Source organism: Brassica napus, chromosome C8 (assembly GCF_020379485.1).
Source record: "Brassica napus cultivar Da-Ae chromosome C8, Da-Ae, whole genome shotgun sequence".
Lineage (NCBI taxonomy): Eukaryota > Viridiplantae > Streptophyta > Magnoliopsida > Brassicales > Brassicaceae > Brassica > Brassica napus.
Window position 1 is genome coordinate 34,395,751 of NC_063451.1, and position 16,170 is coordinate 34,411,920.

The following is a 16,170-nucleotide window of genomic DNA, read 5'->3' on the forward strand; positions in this document are numbered from 1 at the left end:
GTATATTAGAAGGAGATTAACTAGGTATCTTTAAATACATCAAAGAGGAAGCCTAAAGTTCCTGTTGTCAACACTTTGTCAACTCAGTCATTGTATGAAAGTCTCTATTTCTCTCAACATTATTTGTGCATGTTCATCGTCAAAATAATGGATCTGCTGACTTATTAGCAAAAAAATCTATTATTTCTCCGACCGATTGGAACTTGTTCTAATCATGTCCAGTTTTTTTTTGTACAACAAAAATTTGTGCTGATAATAATTAATAAAATTTTTTTAGCCGGAAAAAAAAAAGAGAACTCCGAAGTCATGAAATATAGATATTGCTTGAAAAAGCAAAGGTTTGTCTACTACTCGAATGACCCAGGCAAAGCCCAAAACGCTATTTTTAATAGCCCATGTTTTATTTGTTTACATCTTGTTGAATCCGAATATTGATTAAAAACGGCAAACTAGTTTTCGGATTGTATAGGCATAGATGAAAATCAACAAGCATATCGAATTAAAGAAATGTAAATAAATTTGAAATTAGCAGATAAGATAAACAACAATTGTTAAAAACTATTATTTTATTAATTAAACAAAGAATTAATCAAGAAATGTCCATCGGAAATGGACAAAACAAAACAAAACCCTAACAGAAAACTAAAGAAAAAATCAAAGAAAACACAAAACGTTGGAGAAACGCTTAGTTTTTCTTGGCGTGCTTGATGTGACAAGAGTACTGAAGGAGAGGAGCAAAGAAATGGCTCTTGAACATCATGTGAAGATGGCCGTTACACTTCTTGTCCATATTCAAAACGATCTCACAACACTCTTTGTCCAAAGACAAGTCGTTATCTGCCCAACTCGAAAAGACCTGCGAGAAACATTTCTCCGACCCCTTCGACTTATCCCCAGTCAAACACTTCTCTAACTCACTGGACTGCGACACGAGAACAGACTCGAACGGGCTAAATGATCCTCCTAGACTAGGAATGTTAGGTAGACCAGGGATGATCGGTATTCCTGGGATCTGTGGGATAGGGATGTTCGGTATTCCTGGGATCTGTGGGATAGGGATGTTCGGTATTCCTGGGATCTGTGGGATAGGGATGTTCGGTATCCCTGGGATCTGTGGGATAGGGATGTTCGGTATCGCTGGAATCTGTGGGATAGGGATTTGAGGGATGTTTGGTATCCCGGGAATGTTGGGGATAGTGGGGAACGAGCCAGGGGGTGAAGGAGGAGAGTTTGGATCGGATGACTCGGAGCAAGCCCAAGAAACCTTAGAGTCACCGAACTTTCCATTGTGGTTGGCTAGGTCGGACGGCATAGGCCACGGTTTCTTTTGTGATCCCACGGTAGGATTTGGTAGAGAGACGAGGCATATAGCTACGATGACAATGATGCTCTTCACCATGGTTAAGGAGATTTGAATACGACTGATATTTCTTAGTTGTAAAACCTAAAAATGAGTGAGTATGAATACGTTTATATAGAAGATTAATTCGTTTATTTAGGGAAAAGATATCATACAAAGGTGATGACAACTGAATATCCGCATCTACGTGATATGGGTATCTAGTAGCAGTTATCTCTATAAAATGATTTGTTGGACCTATTATCCCGTAAAAACAAATAATAATATATTTTTAAAATCACGTCGTGTAGATTTCACAATATAATTACTAAAATTAAATAGTTTTGGCAAAGAAACATCTGAACAATAAGATGACAGATGAAAATATACCTCGAATATTTTCTGATCATTTGATACGGGATATTTTCGAAAATAATGTCATCTTATTAACTGTTACAGAAAACCATCAAACAGAACGTCGTGTATATGATGTGTTTGTTGCAAAAGATCTTTAGGCTAAAAGTTTTTTTTTTTTTTTTTTGTAACTTGGCAAGGTTAAAAGTTGTTAAAGACTAAATTTAGTAAATCTCTTCAATCATTTGACTGAGGGATATATACTTTTGGAATATACCAAATGATATTTAAAACAGATTGTTATCAAGTTTATTAACATGTTAAACGTTTCAGCAGTTAAGTTAACCTACAATTAATATTTGATTCAATATATCGCTTACGTTGTTTACTACAATTTTATTTTGAATTTTTTTTTTTACCTCAATGAATTGAATATGAAAAAACTTATGTGAATTATATGTGATTTTGTTTAAAATAAAGTTGGAAATTTACACAATGTTAGTCAAAGACTTGGATATGAAAATCATGAAATGAAACTTTTATATTCATCTAATTTCTATTTGGCAGATTGTAAGATTTTAAAAGCCAAAAATTGGAGACAACAAAAGAAGGTGATTTATGCAAGAAGAACAAAATGTAAATAAACTGAAGTATATACTAAAACAAATTTACCAATAAAAAGGAAAAGAAACATTTATACCGGACTACTGCTCCTAAGCAATCTCATTCCTGGCTACTGAACAAGTTACTCAAACTCAAACAGGTGGTGTACACCTGAGGTTGCAGAATGGGGAAACGGCAAGGTTCTGGTAGACAATTGGACACCATTTGGTGACCTTCAAACACACTTGTCGGGAACAAACTCTAGGATGGGAATCCCTCTTCATGCTAATGTTGACTCTATGTATTTGAATGGCTCTTGGTCGAGTTATATGTCTACCTTACAACAGTCGAACTCAACTCATCTCAAGATTACTATGAATGAGAGATCAATGGTCAAGTTCAAACAACTTACAAAACGGGGTTTCTATATGATTACATTTGCGCTTTCAGACCTGATGTCGATTGGTATGATGCAGTTTGGATCTCAAGGGTTATTCCTCGTCATAGCTTCCACACCTGGCTTGTTATCCAAGATAGACTGTTAAAGTGGGGACTTCAAGTGGAGGGCCGATGTGTTCTCTGCAATTCAAATCCAGAGTCTCGGGATCACCTCTTCTTCTCCTGCAACTATAGCTACGATCTGTGGGCGATGGTAGCTAGAAGACTACAACTTGTAGCCTCTCGTCACTGACCTATCACGCTTCAGCAGATGATCACACTTCCCCCACCCACACCTCAAAGAATCCTCATTCAACTCCATGCGCAGATTTTTCGATCGGGTGATCAGATCTTCAAACTACTTGACAGACAACTAAGGAACAAGATTCAAAGCTTCAGGGACACAAACCCGACTCGGTCTTCGATCATGATGCAAAGCTGGCTTCGATTCGGTTTGATCTGATCACCGGCTACCTCCGTTCTAATCCATCGACTTCTCCGCTACAACTAAAGGTTTTCCTTTTGGGCTTTCTATCATTGGGTATTGGGCTCTACTAAGTTTGATATGTATTTCATTTTGGGCTGATATAAGTAACTAGAGTTTATGGTCTCTGTCTTGTAAAACATTTTATTTCTCTTTTATTTAAATTATGAATGCAGTTTACAAAAAAATATATTAATAGTAATGAATTAGAACATATAACAAAAAAAGGCGTCCACAAGATATAGACGACAACAATATCGCATGACTAAGGACTTTCGCTTTAGGTTTAACCAAATTAACAAGAACATACCATTAAAGAATTATAAAACCCTAATAAAATATTTTACAAAATCCAGAAGGTGACATGACAAGGGCAACGAACGAGAGGAACTGGGTCCGATTGGTAAAGACTTTCGCTTTAGGTTTTGACTTTAGAAATATGGTTGTTGAAAATTTGGCTTTAAAAGTTGTGGATGTAATTTTAAAAAGTTTAAAAGCTTGATTGGCATAAAAAACTTTAGAAGTTGTGACTGTTATAAATATATATTTCACATTCATTTCCAAAATGTATTGCTTAATTTTTTCTATCTACTTTTTTATTTATCACTAAAAAAATAGCAACAAATATATTATTTATTTATTCTAACCGATTTTTTTTAAAAATAAGATTACAATTTATTAAATAAAAAAATTATTAAAATTTAACGGATTCTAGCCCATATGCTGTTTGCAATCTCATCTCGAATACCTTCCATGTATTTTCTTGAATTGAGATCTTGTTCCATCGCATTTGGAAGTTCTTCCTCATTTGTCGTTTGTTCGTTTTCATTTTTTTCGGACTGAAAATCAGGATCCACAAGATTTGATTTGCGAATAAAATTATGGAGAACCATGGTTGCCACCAAAATTTTTCGCATTATAGATATGTTATACCTTGCTTCGTCTTTCACAATACGCCTCTTTTTTCATACTCCAAAAGTTCTTTCTATCACTGACCAAAGTGATGAGTGACGACGACTAAACACTTCTCTGTAGTTTCTTTCTTCTGCTTGATTTTGGAACCGATTTAGGTGATATATCTCTCTTCTATATGGACAAAGAAATCCACGACGTAATGCGTATCCTGAATCACCTAAATACCATCGGGTGGATGAGGAAAATTAGTATCATCTTCGATAGCAAGCAAAAGAACTTTTGCATCGTGAGCAGATCCTGGAATTCCAACATAAACTTATGTGAATAACATGTCTAAGTTGCATATCGCAAGGATGTTTATGGATGTATATCCATGCCTATTCCAATATCTTCGTTGATCTCTTCCAGACACCATAAAAGGAACATGAGTTCCATCGATTGCGCCAATTAATCCTTTGAACTATGGTCAATAATACTTATTTGATTGCAATTTAGGATGAACTTGCATAAGAGACGCCGGATCTGGAGCAAACATATCAGTGGTCATTGATACAAGTGTAACAAGTACCTCATTAAACTTTCTGAAAATCATTTCTCCAGAATGACCAAATGTATGCATTGCAGTTCGCTGTGTTATATTTTGTCCACACATATGTAAAAATATAGCCATGTTTTCCTTTGCAGACATATTATATGTATCACGCAATCCGTACATGTCTTGGAGATCACTGCATAATTTAGTAAATACCTCCGGCCACATCCTTAACATATTGTGGCATTGTGTTAGATGACCATTGATCAGATCATGAACAAACTTCCGTCCACAGTCTGCATCTGAACATAAAGGTCTCATGACTCTTTGATCAGTTTCTTCTAATTCGCGTAAAAAATCATCACCCTTTTCATCTTCAAGTATTTTCCATAACAATGCCATATCCTGTATTTAAGAGATAAAATATTAAAAACTTGTTCAATTACAGAAAATATAAAAATAACATCAATCCAACGAGGTTTCATTTCACATGATACAACATATATATTTTAATATTTATTATTTGGAAAAAAAAATTATATGTGGTAAACTCTACCTTCCTCGAAGAAGAAGACGACGACATTTTTGAAAGATTTGTAAGTTTTAAAAATATTAAAAATAAATGATGGAGGAAGAGAAGATGGTATAGTGACAAAAATCAGTAATTGTCGCCACGAAATTGCTAAATGGCGGAAAAAATAATCCACCTTATGGAAAGGAAAAAATAAATGATTTACAGAAAGCTCTCGAAATGTAAAAACAAATAACACTAGGTCTCAGGAGGATATATTGGAGGTATCTAGAAAGTTACAAGATGCATATAAGGATGAAGAGGATTATTGGCATCAGAAAAGTATGAATATGTTGTATCCATAGGATAGTCGGGCTACATGATGCTGTGGGAAATTGTATTACAGAGGATAATGCTGTGGAAAAAGAGGCAGTTGACTATTTTGAAGATTTATTTAGTACCACTTCACCATCAGAATTTGATAGTTTCCTCACATAGGTAACATCGGGTATCACTCCTCAAATGAATCAACGATTGTTAATATTAGCGACTGAGGACGAGGTTCGAGAGGCTTTATTTATGATGCATCCAGAGAAGGCACCAGGACCGAAATGGTGAATAATTTTTTGGTTTATGGAGAAATGGATTAAAGGTTAAATGTTATTAATATCTGCATGATTCCAAAGACGGAGAGGCCTACTAGGATGAGTGAGCTGAGGCCAATCAGTCTATGTAATGTAGGGTATAAAATTATATCGAAAGTTTTGTGTCAGCGATTGAAATTATGTCTCCCTTCCCTCATTTCAGAAACTCAATCGGCATTTGTGCCAGGAAGGTTGATTTCTGACAATATTCTAATGTTTCATGGATTACGAACTAATAAGGCATGTCAAGGAAAGTATATGGCAATTAAAACGGACATGAGTAAAGCGTATGATAGGGTGGAGTGGGATTTTATCAAGGCGTTACTACAGAAGATGGGCTTTGATCTGCATTGGGTTAAACTGATAATGGAGTGCATATCATCGGTTCAATATCAGGTTTTATTAAATGGTCAATCACGTGGTCTCATTGTTCCACATAGGGGTTTATTTCAAAGGGATCTTTTATCCCCTTATTTATTTATTCTGTGTACTGAGGTTTTAATTGCAAATATTAAGAAGGCGGAGAGAGGGAAACAACTTACGGGAATGAAGGTAGCTAGAGCATGTCCATCGATATCTCATTTGCTTTTTGCGGACGATAGTTTCTTCTTTTGTAAAGCTGAAAAAGAAGAATGTCAAAACATTCTCAGGATTTTAAAGGAATATGAGGTAGTATCAGGTCAAATCATTAATTTTGATAAGTCTTCGATTCAATTTGGGCACAAGGTTGAGGAATCAGCCAGACAGGAGTTACGAGACATTTTGGGAATCCATAATTTTAGAGGAATGAGATCTTACCTAGGTTTACCAGAAAATTTTGGGGGTTTCAAAATACAAGTTTTTAGCTTTGTGCACGATCTGCTAAATAATAGGGTCAACGGTTGGACTTTTAATTTTTTCACAAAAGGAGGAAATGAAGTGATCATTAAATCAGTGGTTACGGCATTATCAAATCATGTGATGTCTTGCTATCGTTTACCTAAGGCAACCGCAAAAAAAATGACGAGCGCGGTACCAAAATTCTGGTGAAGTCCAGGGGGAAGTACAAGAGGCATGCACTGGAAATTATGAGATAAAGTATACATAAATAAGGATGAAGGAGGGCTGGGATTCAAAGACATAACTGATTTTAATACAGTGATGCTTGGTAAACAGTTATGGCGTCTGATAGAAAAGCCAAATACTTTATTTTCTCGAGTTTTTAAAGGTCGGTATTACAGGAATGCCTCACCCCTGGAACCGATTCGTTTGTATTCTCCGTCATATGGCTGGCAGAGCATCGTATCTGCTAGATCTTTGGTAAGCAAAGGACTAATTAAAAAGGTGGGATCAGGATCATCTATATATGTATGGAACGATCCATGGCTCCCAACCACTCGCCCGAGACCAGCTAATAAAAACCAACATAATTATTATCCAGACCTCACAGTGGATTCTCTCATTGATTCTACTTCGCGAACTTGGAACTCGCATGCACTCTGAACTTTGGTGGACCCACATGATGTGAAAATTATAGAAAGCATGCCACTGAGCAAAACCCAGATGGTAGATAGAGATGGATGGCATTTCACAAATAATGGGCTGATGGTGTTTCACATATGGTTCCTGGAAGGAGAATGATATTTTTTCTGGACAGGGTTGGTTCAGTACTTTAGAAGGTTTTGATGGGCTGATGGGGGCAAGAAATGTTCGGGTTAGTCTCTCTCCTCTACATGCGGAGGTGGAAGCGCTACTCTGGGCAATGGAATGTATGAGAAACTTACGTCAATTTCAGGTTACTTTTGCAACAAATTATTCTCAATTGGTGAAGATGGTTTCAGAACCAGAAAAATGGCCAGCTTTTGCAAGTTATTTGGAAGATTTAAAAGTCCTGAAAGAAAGTTTCCTTCGATCAGAGATTATCTATGTATCAAGGACGCAAAATACGAAGGCGGATAGCCTAGCACACAGTGTCAGGAAGCAACCGTCTTTTGTCGTTCACATGGATCAAGATCTCCCGATTTGGTTCACAAAGTCAGTATGAGTCTGTATAAGTTGATGCCAAAGAAAAACATTAAAGAAAAAAAAATAACTTATAATGTTTTTGCCTTTAACTTCATCATGATCACCTGATATTTATAGATTTTTAAGTTTTATGATCATATTTTTTTAAATCATTTCTTGTGAGGCTAAAAATATCATTTACATGAGAACGGATGAAGCTATTTGACTCTAGTTAAATTATAAATTGAAAACAACTTTGACCATTTTACTAAGAGCATCTCCAAAAGACACTCTATAACTTCAAATATGAAGTTTTTTGCTCTGCAAAAAGAAACTTCAAAACTTCAAATTTGAAGTTTTGAAGAGTGAAACTCTATATTTGAAGTTTCACTATTCAAAACTTCAAATTTGAAGTTTCATATTTTTATTTGCATTTTGGTCCCTACAATCACACATCATCTTTAAGATTCATAAATATTTTCTCGTTTATTGTTTTAATTCTTAAAAAAATTATATATCATAAATATTTTAAATTTTGTTTACATATTTTAAATTTTACACATCAAATTAAATAAAACTTTAAAATAAGATTTAAAATATTTTAAGCTAAATTTAGACAACAATAATATACAAAAAAAACTTAACAAAAATATTTTAAAAAATTACATGAAGACATAACTGTTACACAAATTTAAATATTATAACAACACTAATAGTCAGGTAAGTTTGATCCGGAACCTTCAAAATTTTCAAATATTATCCAATTTTTTTTGTGTAACTGAAGATGGTTGTTGTTGTTGTTTTTTATGTCTTTTTCGTACAATTCTTTCTTGTTCATATCGAATATATTCACGAGTATTAATATCATCGAAAATAAATTAGCCTTTTAGCAATATTTTATGTTTCTTTTTATTTTCTTGTTCCGGTCTAATATATTTACAAGTATCAATATTACCCTATTTCAAAAACTTTTAGCTCATAATCTACAAAGTAAAAATGAAGAGAGCCATTTTTACTTCGAAATGCACTAATAGATCATATATGCATTACAAAAATCATTTTATGAAATAATATGGTATTTTGTTTAAAGTTTAATATTAATTAAGTTATTTTTATTTAAATTTGTATATTTTAATAGAATATTTTATTAATTAATATTGTTGTAATATGTTTATATATGTGCTAGTTATTTACAAAAATTCTAAGAATTCAAATTAGTTATGACAAATATAAGGAGCATATTATAAAATATAAATAGTTTTGAAGTTGAGTTTGAAGTTTTACTTTTGGAGAAGAACACCTTTAAACTTCGAATATAGAGTTTTGGAAACTTCAAAATAGAGTTCATTTGGAGATGCTCTAATACAAAGCCAAATGGTTTTTTTCTTTAAACTTCGTCAATTGTCACATGATATTTATAGCTTTTAAGTTTATCTTTTACGATAATATTTGATTAAATCATTTTTGTTAGGCTAAAAATAAAATTCAAATAAGAAGCTTCTGAAGTTCAAATTTGTCATGGTCACCATTTATAGCTTTTAGTTTATTTCTTACAATAAGATTCAAGTGAGAAACTAATGAGTTTATTTGAATGCATATATGAATTAGTTTATCCTTTGTGTAATAAATATTGTCTAATAAAGCTATTTATTGTTAGTCTTTTTTTTTGTCAACAAGCTATTTATTGTTAGTCTAAAAATAAGAGTCACATGAGAAGTAAGACAATACTAAATATTTTATTGATAGAACGTTAAAATATTTTAGCAAATAAAAAACAGAAAACATAAAAAAAAATACTAAATCTTATTTAAATATAAAAAATTAAAATCATTCGTCAAAGTAACTGAAGTCTGGATAACAAGGCGGCTCTTTCTGCACTTGGATGGATCGTTTTAGATAATTGAGAACATGTTCATCGTCTGATAATACTAAAACCATCTGTCGTGCCGTCTCACTATTTTCAATTAGGCTTACTACATCCCAATAGAAAGGTGAGTTGTATTCAATATTAGAAAGCTGGCGTACACGACATATTGCGCTCTCCTTATCTGAACCCATGGCTTCTCCTGAAACTCTAATAGTTTCGGATCGTCTGTCATATGCCATTGAAATTTCAGACTTTTCACTACTCCATGAACCTTTATGTTTTCGTCTTGGGGGTATTTTGTTTGTGGGGGTATTATACCTAGTGTTTTGAGTTTCAGAAAAAAAAAATGATTCTTGCAGGTCATCTCCTTCAGTTTGGGTGTCATTCACATGATCTTCTGCTTGCACATATCCATCAGGACCATTTCCAACTGCCCATCCATCTTCAGTTCCTATGTACGCATCTGAAAATATTTTTTCCAGCAAATCTAGATCTTGAAGTGGCTTGTTTCTTATATGACTAGCCCCTGGAATTTCTTATAATTGAAATTATTTGACCATTAACAATGATAAATTATTATAACAAAAATAGTCTACGAGTTCAAACTTATTGAATGTGGCTTACATTGCACCGATCGTCCCACCATTGCGAATCCATCTCGATTTCATTGGTAGTCTGATTAACATGTACTCCAGTTTTTTTGCTTAACCTTTTGTATGTAGTGTACCATGTTTTCAGACTATCATAGTGATTCTTAATGTTTTTCCATACCAGTTTATATCCCGTTGTTTGTTCAAATTTATCGATTAATAGATCTTTTCTTTCTTCTGTAAGGAGAGCCTCTTTCGTATTTATAGCTTTTAATAAACTAATGTTTAATAATAATAGGTTATGACTTTTTCTCTATGTTAAAAACCTAACTAATTAATGATAATTAATATATTAATTATTATACTTATTTTTTGAGCAATTATCCTAAATAGACAATTTTCAAGTTTTGGTCACAAAAATAGACCACAAGGAGGAAAATGACCAAAATGTTTCATTTAATAGGTAAAATGACACTAATACCCTAGATATATAAAAAACTAAAAAAATTAAAAAAAATTAAAAAAAATTAAATTTTTTTTATATTGTTTTAGATTATATGTTTTCAAATTCGATTTTTTATAATTTTTTTTATTTTTTGAAATTTTTTTGTTCGAAATTTGTTTTTATTTTTTTTTTAAAATTTTTTCTTTTTGTAATTCAAAAATACTTTTCGAAACTATTTTAAAAATTTTTATTTTCAAAATTTAAAATTTATTTTTTATTTTTTAAAATTTTAAGCCTCAATCCCAAATCGCCACCCCTTAACTCTAAACCTTAAGGTTTGGATTAGTTAACCATAGGGGTATAAATGTATATTTACCTTTTTAATGAAACATTTTTGTCATTTTGATCCTTAGAGTCTATATTTGTGACAAAAAAAATTTTAGTGCTATTCTATGCTATTTCTCTATTTTTTTATTTATTTTGATAAAAAATAACAAAAGACAAAAAAAATAGTCATCCAAGATTTTTGCAAAAAAATAAAAAAAGGCTTTAAAGCCTTAAAAAGTGGATGTTGAAAACAATGAACAAAAAACAGTTTTTTCTAAAAGTGGACTTTTAAAGCTTTGCAGATTTCTAAAGTTAAAAGAATTGATTGGTAATTTTTTAGGTTTCAAAGCTTTACACAACCACAAATCCTCGACAGCCCAAACACCGACCCAAAGTAATTAAGGATCGTTGTCGAGTCCCCAAATGACGTCGTCGCTTTCATTTTCATGTCGACCATAATGTTTTATTTTTTTTAAATAGTTCTTGTCGACCATAAGGTTGCAACAATACTCACCGACTTGAAACATCCTCGTGAATAAAAACTGCACCATCTGACCCCGACACATCCCAACAGGTCCCATGTTTCTCATACATCTGCGGAAGTGCTCCAATGGATTCTCAGCGTGTGATGGGCTTTAAAGGTTGTTTGTGTTATTTGATGTTTTAATCAGAACCATTTAATCAACATTAGAATTATTAATCTTGGCCCGTATAGTGCTTTGACTCTCTGACTGTTGCCGCCGTAAAACTCAGGGTTCATCCTCTCCTGTGTAATCTGATTAGTTCTACCTATCATCCATTGAATGAGTGATAGTTAATGGTGTCGCATCTATGCCGGTTCGTTTGTTTCATTATTGATTTATCTCTTCGTGTGATTGGTATCGATTCATCTCCTCTCAGGAATTACAACCTGCATTGATTCAACACCATTAACTATCACTCATTCAATGATTCGTACCCCTCTCCCAAGCGGTGTATCTGCACCTATAAAATAGGTAAGGCCTCATTCCTTGAGAATCATCCTCAAAGCTCATTACTTTGGCTATTTTTTTGAATTTTTTTGGGACTATGCTCTTCTGTTTTCATTTATTGGAGTCCTAATGGTGATTAAGCTTTACTTTGAATGTGAAAAAGATCCCACTCAGTTCTGACGTTTCTTGATTTCCAAATTGTTATCTATTTTTGACTCACCTCGCTTCTCTGAGGATGGATATATTAGTACTTAATTGTTTATGTTCAAACTGTAGGCGAAGCTCCAAAAAGTTGGGTTGGAGAGAAGCCACTTCTATCAGTTTCAACATTTTTCCAGGTACTTCGTCTTTGCTAATTAAAAAGAGTCCAATCAATTAAAGAGTATGTACTAGAGTTTTCCTAGCGCATATTCTCAAAGTTGAAGTTAGATTCTTGACCGTTTGTTATCTGATCTCTTGGCATATGTCATAGCATACTCTCATCTACGTATCACCTTTTTACAATTTATTGGGTTTTGTTAGATTTTGGAATGTTGATGTTACTGACCAGTAGATATAACTTGAAACTTCTAAGTTCAATTAGTTGACTATTTATAATCCAAATCGTGTTTACATGGGTCTATTTTGCAGGCAGCCCGAAACAATGTGCTTCTTGATGTTCTAGCACTGTTATATGCAAACAATAACTATCTCAGATTCACAAGGCTGTTACTGTATAGCCAGTGTGGCTACATCTGTTTCTGCTATAGCAGCCTCCACCACCACGTTCTTCGATCTCTGGGAAGGATGAGCAGATGGCTAAAACTGACATGGCCGTTTCTTCCTCTGCGACCCTTGCTGATTCTCAGTGTATGGAGGCTGCTGAAGTGATTAGAGCTGAGAAAGAGCATTTGGCCTCTGTTGTCAGAACCGCCATCAGTGTTCGTTGTGCCAGAGATATCATGACACTCACTGCCTGTGTACCACAGGTTTAGTAACTTCAAAAATATGTATTTTGGGCATCTTTGGTTTTTAGATTTTATAGAGACATGCTTAATACTGACAATGTAATCGACATCGTTAAAGTTCTTATTTGTATGTAGAATATGTAAGAACAGTGTATTAGCTCAAAGTTGGAGCTCTATGAAGAGATTTAAGTTAATGTTTGAGTATTTGGTGAAGTGTTAAGAGGAGTGGCGACATTGAAAGTGAGGGCTATGACAGAAGTTTGGAATATTGCATCAGTGTTTATAGCGATAAAGAACTCATTACTTCTGAAGGATGCAGCAACATTAGTAATTGTAGCAATGGAAGCTCGAGTAGTAGTCACAATAGAGAACTTATACAAGGGGATAATTTCTTGGTAATTAGTGGCAGAGAATGGCTTGCAAGAGGTTGTCAACTTCTCAAACGTAGCCAAGGTAAGGAAGATTATCTTTTATTTTTGGTTTAGTTTACGTTTCAGTTCTTGGATATTTTTCCTAATGCTTTGTTACTTTTGGAAGTGATCTCCGCTGGAAAATAGTTCATGTTTAAACCAACACTATGATGAAACAAAATAAAACAGAACCAAATTGTTTGTGAATAAGTGGGAATTTTTAGATTACTTTACATGGATGTGAACTTTGTTATATTAAACACACAGACATTTCAAATGACAAGATAAGAAGAGAAAGCAGAAACAAAGCTAAAGCTGATATAAAAAAGCATATAATAATGATGATGATAATGAAGCTACGGGATCCACTTCTGTCTATTACTCAAACCTTTTCTTTGAGGATAACCAAAATGAAAGACTGTAAAAGATATGTATCGACATTGTTTTCTAGGCTCTTTAGTATTGGTCTATTTTGTGGATTGTCTTTTGGTGGATTGTATCTTTAATCGTTGTAGTGTTTACTTTTTTATTTGGTGGAAGGTGTCGAAAACAATATATGGTCAATTTTATTATTTGCTATCATTACAACAATATAATTATTCCGAGAAAATTTAGAATATTGCTCGGCTCATATTAAGTTATAATATTATTTTGGCATATAAATTTTCACTTTGCAGTATCAATTGCATTCCAGTGTGGTCAATTTAGTTGCAACAGCCACTGGTTGTCATCTTTTTATTTTATTTTCTGATTGTGAATAGTTTCGATCTATGATTCGTTTACTCTTCGTGTTGGCAATTTCTTTTTCTGTGTTGACGATTTTTGAGTGAAAATTTCAACCAAGTTCAAAACTGATTATCAATCCTATCCTTCTCTTACTTGGGAGAACCTAAACAAAGTCCTGCTTCCGAGTAAGTCCATATATAATCCTTCTTTCGCAAATCATTTTTATCCCATATCTTCCTCTTGGGTTAACCTTCACTATACTTACTACTCCAATCGAGTTTAATTTAAAAACTCTATATGATATATTGGTATAGTTTTTTCTTTGAAATAATGATTTGAAGATTAAAAGGGACTTATTGATACAATGCAGCTATTTAGATCAACTTTTAAATAGTTATTTAGTTTAATATAATAAATATTTAGTTGTTAACTATTTTCTGTGCGCTTTTGTATTCTTTTGTATTATGTTATAAATGTCTAAACGTCTATCACAAAATTTCGGTGAGAATTTAACAGCTTATTAATTTATAGTCATTTTTTCAAGTTCAACACATAATATATACTGAGTACGAAAAAAAACATGATAATCCAAACTTATCAAATTTAAGCTGTCCAACATATCAAGATACAATGCTTTAATATTATTGTTTCCGGTTTACACAACTAGTAATTAACCGACCTAATAATAAATTTTACTCAAAAATATTTACTTAATCTATAATTACAAGTTGGTCTTTTTCCTCACGATACTCTTTAGATTCATCCAATTCCAGAAAACGACTAAAAATTATGTGATGGCACAGTGAAAAAAATACTTATCAATACGGCATGGTATATTTAGTCTTCAAATACAATAACATATACATAATGTAACTAATATGTATACTTTAAAATATAACAATTTATATTGAATATTTACTCTAACTATTTACATAATTTTCAAAAAATCATCCCGCCCGTAGGGCGGGCCGGCCGGCCCTAGTTGACTATATATCATACTCTGTTTTAGCATCAGCTCTACCAATTAAGGCTTTATAAGGTTAAGTTTTTAGCTTATTGATTCTTTCACACTTTTTATACAAATTTAAATATATATATTATAAAAAAAATCGTGAAATGCATTTTCTCACAGAAACCGAAAAATTATATTTTCGAGACACAATCATAATTTAAAATAATTACATTTTAGATAAATAATAAAATTTAATATAGCTAAACACAAAATCTAATAGGATTAATAAAAACAAAGGTATATAAGTATTTTGTTTACCAAACTCATCTAAATAAAAATAGAAATAAGCAAACGAACATAATTTTTTTTAGATATCGATATAAAACATCTCGTCGAATAAACGAACAATCCTGAATAACATCTAAATGAATAATTTGAATGTATCATATAAATAGATCCTCTCGATGAAGATGACAGATGAACAAAAGAACAACACCTATCTTTTAGCAAATCAAAATGATACTCAACAACCAGAGCCAACCCTAGACGGGAGCCAAACAAACTGGTGCTTCCGACCGCAAGAGATTACGTATTTTAGCAGTCATATTTTGACAGAAATTTTTTGTAGTTGTAGTGGTTTGGGTATATCATACAAATGCTAAAAGTCGCGGGTTCAATTCCCCTCTGAAGAAGTTTAGAAAAAAAAAAATTATAGGCCACATTTTTATGTTTGCTTGTAGCCAAATAATTACTAGGACCGACTCTGTAAACAACGAACACAAGAAAAATAAGGATCTGATTGGTAATGGCTGTAGCTTTAAATTTTTTGCTGTAAAAAAAAATCTGTAAATTTTTGGCTGTGGCTTTAGATTTTATTGCTGTAGAATTTTATGGAAAGCACACAAAAAAATTGCTTTGGATATTTGGCTCTGCAGAGCACTTGTACAGCTGTAGGTTATTTCAATAGTTGTGGTTTCAAAAAAAAATTTAAAGTTTGATTGCTTTAAATTTAGTGCTTTAGAAATAAATAGGGCTGTGAACAGCACCTACAGCAACTACCAATCACCCTCTGAATCTGTCTCTTAGCAAATCAAAATGATACTGAACAACGAACGCAAGAAAATTAAATCAT

At 32.9% G+C, this 16,170-nt stretch overlaps 1 protein-coding gene across 1 annotated transcript; it reads right to left on the reverse strand.

The window, feature by feature from the left end:
• Positions 1-548: 548 nt before the first annotated feature.
• Positions 549-1,460, reverse strand: LOC106378804 (branchpoint-bridging protein-like). Its single transcript, XM_048764524.1, has one exon. The coding sequence runs from the start codon at positions 1,397-1,399 to the stop codon at positions 686-688; it is 714 nt and encodes a 237-aa protein (XP_048620481.1). The 5' UTR covers positions 1,400-1,460; the 3' UTR covers positions 549-685.
• Positions 1,461-16,170: the final 14,710 nt, after the last annotated feature.